Here is a 7,582-nt window from a genome sequence, read left to right as displayed (position 1 = left end):
GACCGGAAGAAATTGCCGACGCTTCCGGCGCCTAGCAGGCCTGGGGTTGCCTCTGTGATGTCGTGGGTTCAAAGGGCTCCCTTGGTCCGGGGTCCCGGAGAGGAGGGGGACGTGTTTGACGAGGAAGCGGACGAGTCGCTCCTGGTGCAGCGGGAATGGCGGAGCCACATGCAGAGACGAGTCAAAGTAAAGCTGCGCGGCGGGTGCGGGGTAGATATGCCCGGTTGCGGGGACAGGGGCAAGGAGCTGTCAGGAGTCAGGGTCGCGAGAGTAGAGGCCCGCGTGGTCCCAGCCTGGCCCGGCGCCGCCCTCCCTACCCCTGCCACCTAGATCCTGCTAGGATTTTCCACTTGTAAGCGTGTGAAGGAACCACGGGGCGGCGCGTTAGACGCAGGGCACAGACCAGAATAAGGTGGGTCTGACTTTGAGGAGATGGCAGTTTGATGAGGACCACAGAGAAGGTGGGGGAGAAACATAGACACTGACTATACTAATTAGGGGTGTCAAAGGACATGTGGTTGCTTGAATGGGTGAAGAGCCTAAAGTTAGGAGTGGTACTAATCGAGACATACGGAAAAAGTGAATTTAGGAATGTCGAAGAGCAATAAAGGAAAGCTACTGTGGAATACCGTGGCTAAGTGAAGGAATACCAAAGTTGGTGTCTTTGTTCGGTGTGAAGTACCCATATCTACTTTGTCTCACTATTCACTGAAACTAAGCTTAATACCACACACTCAGTTTCCAGTTGGAACACTCAGAGCTGAGTTCACCTGGTGAGGTCCACTTCCACCTAATATCCTTGCCCTTCATTATGTTGCGCTTGATCTGCCCTTGTTTGTTTCAGTAAAATGTTTGCTTAGCCCAAAGACCGTGTTATCAGTTTCAGAAACGCTTCATGTGAGGCGGGGCCTAGACAGGTTAGTAATCATCTTCGGCTTCTGTGGCACCATCGCAGATGCAGGACAAAATCCCTGCCCGCAGAGAATTTACAGTTCATTTGAATTTAGATATCAAGCAAAATGTCTAAAATCACACTTTTCATCTTTTTCCTAACACAGTTTCCTCCTTCCCGACTTGAGTTGATTATTGAAGACCTCCAATAACCTATTTATTACCCTGCCTTCTCACCCACTCACACCAGTGCTGCCAAGGGGCCAGACATGTAACTCTCTCTGTTTCCTTTCTGTGAAGGTGTTGTTAACACAGGGTTTTTTAAAACTGTATAAGAATCAGTATTTTTAAATGTGCCAAATAAGTCGACTTCAAAAGTGGGATTGTGCCAATAATAAACCTTTATGAGAAGCGTAGTCTGCTTCTGTTGTGTGGCTATGCCATTTGTTGTAGAACCATTATGTTAAATAGTAAACAGTAATTTAGTTAAAGGCCCATTTCATCAATTTTCCAAACTGGTTCTATAACTTTCTAGAAAAACCTACAGCGGTTTACTTGGTGTTAATTACAGCTGCAGTTCTTCATTACTTATTTTTAGGAAGGTTATAGAGATGGAATAGATGCCGGCAAAGCAGTTACTCTTCAACAAGGCTTCAATCAAGGTTATAAGGAAGGTGCAGAAATCATTATAAACTATGGACAACTCAGAGGAACATTGAGGTAACTTTTTAAACTTAAATGCTGAGTCATTTTAACCTCAGTAATACTGGAGGACTTGTATAAAAGTAGTATGTAAAAATAAAGCACTTAAACTGAAGTGCTTTTTCTAGTGTTAAATCCACAAAAGAGTACTGTGGAGCATAGAATAATATGGCCTTCAAAAAGTCAAAATCATCAGTTCATCCACTTTTGATATGTGAGTCAGGTGTTGTCCTTTACTGCAAAGAAAATGATAGGAAGGTGTATATTTTTTGCTACCTGAACTACCACTAATTTGTATCTCAAAGTAATTTAAAAGATCTTCAGGTTTTGAATAAAGCTTTTAATCTTGCACGTGTGGCAGAACACAGTATAACAGACTTCTAGACTAGAAGTGCATGATGAAAATTATAACTGGTAATAGAGAAATGATTCCATTTACTTTAGTGCTGAACGTTGAACACCTGTCAAGATTCCATAGTAATAACAGCATATATCAGACTCAAGTGGTCAAATGGCAGAAAGAGCTAGGAGCATGACAGGCTTGTCATCTTTGACACTTTATACCTTTTAAATTGTCCTCTATAGAAAAACAAACAAAAAACTATAAAACGGTTCAAAGAATCACTAATTTTAAAAAGTAGGAAATAAAAGTTATCCAAATCAAAAAAAATTGAGGTCTTAGGAAATTCAACTGTAAGAAATCAGAATTTATACAGTAGGAAAATGATCAAGTATTCATTTTACATCAAGTTAAATCTTTTACAAGCTCAGAAAGTTTATTGCTAAATCTTTTATATCAGTTGATTCCATTTTTAAAACATGATTACTCTTCGGGGCACCTGAGTGGCTGGGTCAGTTAAGCATCCAACTCTTGATTTCTGATCAGGTCATGATCTCAGGGTTGTGAGACTGAGCCCCTCAGGGTGGCGTTGGGCATGCAGCCTGCTTAAGATTCTCTCTCTCCCTTTCTTAAAAAAACAAAACAAAACAAAAAACACAAGATTACTTTTCACAACAACCATTATTTTATATCATGATTACCTGAACAATCTGAAATGTTAGAAAATAAAAGTATCATCTGTACTAGAAAAATAAAGATATCTATTAGGACTAGAAGAATTCTTACCTTCTTCAAGAAAATTATGAGTTATCTCAACAATGATTATAACAACGTTGGGAAAGAGAAGTTGCCTCAAAACTTTTTTTTTCTACCCTTTAGTTTTGATGGCAAGTGACTATATGGTTAGAACAATTGTTTTCAACCTTGGCTGCACCTTGATATCAGCTGGGAAGCCTTAAAAAATAAGGCCAGAGATTCTGATTTCGTTGGTCTGGGATTTGACCTAGGCTTTGACAGTTTTAAGAGCCTCCCAGGTGATTCTACATTCAGGTCTGAGAATCACTAGTCCAGAAGCTGTGTGCTGTCCTTAAAGGAGAAACTAATTTTTGTGATCTCTTTCCCTGAGTTGCATCCCTCTTCAGCGGAAGCTACACAGTCATAAAGAAAAAATCTAAAATCAAGAAAAGTGGATGTGAGGGGTGCCTGGGTGGCTCAGTTGTTAAGCGTCTGCCTTCAGCTCAGGTCATGATCCCAGGGTCCTGGGATCGAGCCCCACATCGGGCTCCCTGCTCCACAGGAAGCCTGCTTCTCCCTCTACCAGTCCCCTTGCTTGTATTCCCTCTCTCACTTTGTCTCTGTCAAATAAATAAATAAAATCTTTAAAAAAAAAAAGTGGATGTGGAGTTGTGAAGGAGGTGTTAGGAATTATAAGCAGTTTATAAGATTACTTCCAGCCTAATTTTTATCAAAAGATAATATCTTTGTATATTTTAAAATCCATTTTAGCATCATTACTTTTCCTGATTTTGACTTACATTATTATTGATTCATTTTTGCATGGTGTTATCTGGAAAAGAAACATGTAGGATTTAGCATCAAAAATTTGAAAAGCCTTTGTTTAATTATTTTTCCTATTTAACGCTTGTTTATATTTTCATTCAGTGCTTTGCTGTCCTGGTGTCACCTTCATGATAATGGTTCGGCTCTGATCAGTAAAATAAATAATCTTCTGGATGCAGTTGGCCAGTGTGAAGAGTATGTGCTCAAACATCTCAAATCAATCACTTCTCAGCCCCATGTTGTAGATTTGTTGGACTCTATTCAGGATATGGACCTTTGTCATGTAGCTCCAGCTGAGAAAAAGATGGATGAAACTAAAGATGAAGGATTCTGTGAAAATAATGCTGAGCTTCACGAAAACTGTAGCAAGAGTCTTAGTGAGGCAGATTGTTCATCTTTAGAATGTTGTAGAATACAGGAGCATGCACATTCTGCAAACCCAAGCCTCACTTGGATTTTAGAACAGACAGCCGGTTTAGTAAAACAGTTGGGAATATCACTTGACATATTACAGCACCTCAAACAACTTTAAAAATTCTCTTCACTTTTCTAATGAAAGTAATGTTCGTAACATTTTTTAGAACATTTTGTTTCTTAACAAACTAACCAAAATTTGTACCAGTTTCTACGTTGAACATATCACTTGTAGGTTATCCTTCATGGAAATTTGCAATATCTTCAAATTAACACTATTCAGTGTAATAAGAGCTTTTTTTCTTTGTCACTGGTAATTTTTATGTCATTTAAGATACGCTCAGAAACTCGAGTTGCCATTGTCATTTTCAAGTTTCTGATCAAAATCAAGCATTTTCAGACTCATTAGCAAGAGTGAACAAGAATCAAACACATTTTGTAAGGACCTAACCCTGCTTTCTGCTTTTGTCACCATCAAGTGGTTGGGACCTTAACACCCACTAATTAGACCAAAGTTACTATAAATAACCGTGGATAACATTGTAAATAGACACACATAGATATATAGAAATATATATATATTGAAATTAAGAGGCTGTAAGTGTAAGAAATTGAAGAAATGTTTATACTGATGATTAAAAACAAAATTTGTTTTTGGTTTTGTTTTTTTTAATTCACAAGTAATCCCTACACCTAGCATGGGGCTGGAGCTCACAACCCCCAGATCAAGAGTTGCATGCTTCTCCAACTGAGCCAGCCAGGTGCCCCATAAAATTCATTTTAGTTTTATGTTAAAGGCAAGGACATACAATTCCATGGAAAATACAAAATACATTTCATGCTCAAGTACCTGGTTTTTCCACGTATTAAGGAGTTAGTAGTGGTGCCTAACAATGTGCCGGATTATTTCTAAACTGCAGTTTTATTTCACATATCCATATAGGAATAAACACAGAAACCACTGACTTATATATTACCCTGTAGCAGTATTCTTAGTCTAGCATAGACAAAATTAAGATTCAAGCTTTTGCTCCAGGACCTAAGCATACAAGAACAGGAAAGGATTTTTCAGTGCTTTCTTGCCTAAAATACAGAGTTGTATGAGGTGCCTGCCTTCAGACCAGACCTTCTTTTCTCTAAAAGATAGACATACTAAGATAGTGAGAGAATCTGATAAAAGAAGTCTTCCAAGAAATTCATAAAATATTCTGTGATCTCACAACCTCCTTCAAGTTCATAGAACATTAAAAGCCGTGCCTGGTGGCTCACAACTTGGGGTTGTGAGTTCGGGCCCCATGTTGGGTGTAGATTGCTTAAAAATAAAATCTTTAAAAAAAAAGTTCACAGAACATTAAGAAATTAAGCAACAAATTTGAAGTGAGAAGATCATATACTGGGGCGACTGGCTGGTTCCATTGGTGGAACATGTGACTCTGGATCTTGGGGTTGTGGGTTTGGACTCCATGTTGGATGTAGAGATTACTTAAAATCTTTTTAAAGAAACTAAAAAGAAGACCATATACTGTTTGAAGATTTCTAAAACATGTTGAAGAAATAAAGTGACATTTGACTTAAAAAAAGTGTTTAAGGGCACCTGGATGGTTCAGTCAGTTAAGCATCCAACTCTTGGTTTCAGCTCAGGACATGATCTCAGGGTCCTGGGATTGAGCCCCGCATTGGGCTCTCTGCTCAATGGGGAGTCTGCATCTCCCTCTCATTCTCCCTCTGTGCTCTCTCTCTCTCTCAAATAAATAAAAATTTTAAAAAATAAAATCTTTTTTTTTAAAAAGTGCTTATATCTCTCTAGGTGAAAACACTATTTCAGATATTTACTAATTGTCTTGTTTTGTATATTTTTTTTCCTTGTTTATGGACCGGTCAAAATCTCAAATCCACATGGGATGTTATAAGCAGTCTCTAAAGTCTTAAAGTGTTGTTCTGCCCTGCGTATTAGATATGAAATCTCCATCTCTAATGATACATCTCAAGAAAGTCACACCCTGCGTAAAAATTACACCAGTGCAGTAAATCTTGAGATTTTATGTGGGCTCACCCTGCTAGGATTCTCTGCAGATAATACCCCTTGCCACTACTGATAATACGGTGTTTTTGTGCAGATTTCATAGAGAAATCAAGAGAACTAGCTGAGTTGATGAGGCTGTTTGGTCGAAAATAACTCTTAAACTTGCTTTGCCTTTGAAAGAAGTTTCTGGCCTGCAGAAATGGATGTTAATGGTATGCCAATCATACCTATGTCTAATGAACACAAGCCTCTGTACTAGAACCAGCAGGAGTGAGGGAAAGAAAGCCTGCTTGCCATGTGTCTTTTGTCCTGACTCATGCTGTAGGCCTGCCGGCTGTTGCCATGGTCAGACCCTGGATGACCATAAAGGTAAAGCAAGACCGCAGGTGCAGCCAGAGTTGTAAGACCCAGAACCCATACATGAGGCCTGAGGGGTGTGGCCTCCTTACAAACGGAATTTTCACCCTAAATAATTTCTAGATGCTGAAAACCCTGGAGCTCTTTAGTTTGCTTTAATGGAAGGAAGAGTCCACAATTCTCTGCTTTTTGGACATTTTCAGTTGCTGGAGCTGCTGAGGCCACCAAAATAAAAATAAAAATCTTACTAATTTCAGACCAATGGATGAAGTAAATGTCATATGCTATGTTAATAAACTACCAATCAGACTTCTGGCTCGACAGAAATTCTCAAATCTCTATCCTGATGGTACTTGACCCATAGTCGGCCTTTCTTGCTTCTGCTGTCACCGCCTCTTCCCGACAAACTACCAGAAGAGGAGTCTGCTGTCGCTCTCAGACTGTTTTCTGCTCATTCACTCCTCAGTGTCCACCTGCTTCTTAAGGTCACCTGTGGCTGAGCTCCCACAGCGGCCCCTCCCTGACTTGTTTCCCCTGTCACTGGACACGGTGACCATCCCCGGCTTTTTACAGTCCCTCCACTTGCCTTCAGCAGCATGTTTTCTCACCCTGCTTACCCTGGTCTCTCGCTGTTTCCTACCATTCTGCTAAGTCTCGCCTTCTCTGCCTGCCTGAGGATGCCACACTTTCATCCGTGGACCTCTTTTTGTTTTTATACCCTAACCAGATTGTCTCACTTGCTCCCACAGTTTCAAGCATACTATCCCAAAGCTGATGTTCCCACACCTCTTATTCTCCCAAGCTCTAGACCTATACTTCCGACTGCAATTTCTGCCTACCTGGGTGGGGGCTTAGCTGCAGAGCACGCCTAAAACTGACCTCGGTTCCATCTTCTCCCCTCCCCCACCACCCGAACTGCTGTACCTTTTGTACTTGTGATCTCCTCCTGTAATCTCTGTTCACTCAAAGCCGGAAAGTTTTTTTTTTAATCGAGATATAATTGATACATAACACTATATTAGCTTCGGGCAGACAGTATGATTCAATATTTGTATATAATGCAAAGCGGTCACCACAAGGAGCTTAATTAACATCCATCACCACTCACAGTTACGATTTTTTTTTCTTGTAATAAGAACCTTGGAGATCTACTCTCTTAGCAACTTTCAAATATATAATGCAGTATTATTAACTATAGTCACCACGCTGCACATTACATCCCCATGACGTTTATTTTATAAATGATTTGTAAACGCTAGAAACGTTTTAAGTTTTTCTCTGCTTTTCCTTTGCTA

The 7,582-nt window shown here is 39.8% G+C and overlaps 1 protein-coding gene across 1 annotated transcript; it reads left to right on the top strand.

Annotated features, from left to right (window-relative positions):
* The first annotated feature begins 6 nt into the window (after positions 1 to 6).
* On the top strand, positions 7 to 5,589 carry YAE1 (YAE1 maturation factor of ABCE1). Its single transcript, XM_027573623.2, has 3 exons — positions 7 to 186; positions 1,490 to 1,611; positions 3,596 to 5,589. The coding sequence occupies exons 1-3, from the start codon at positions 58 to 60 to the stop codon at positions 4,023 to 4,025; spliced, it is 681 nt and encodes a 226-aa protein (XP_027429424.2). The 5' UTR covers positions 7 to 57; the 3' UTR covers positions 4,026 to 5,589.
* The last annotated feature ends 1,993 nt before the right edge of the window (positions 5,590 to 7,582 follow it).

Source organism: Zalophus californianus, chromosome 12 (assembly GCF_009762305.2).
Source record: "Zalophus californianus isolate mZalCal1 chromosome 12, mZalCal1.pri.v2, whole genome shotgun sequence".
NCBI lineage: Eukaryota > Metazoa > Chordata > Mammalia > Carnivora > Otariidae > Zalophus > Zalophus californianus.
This window is presented reverse-complemented; position numbering and strand designations above follow the sequence as displayed.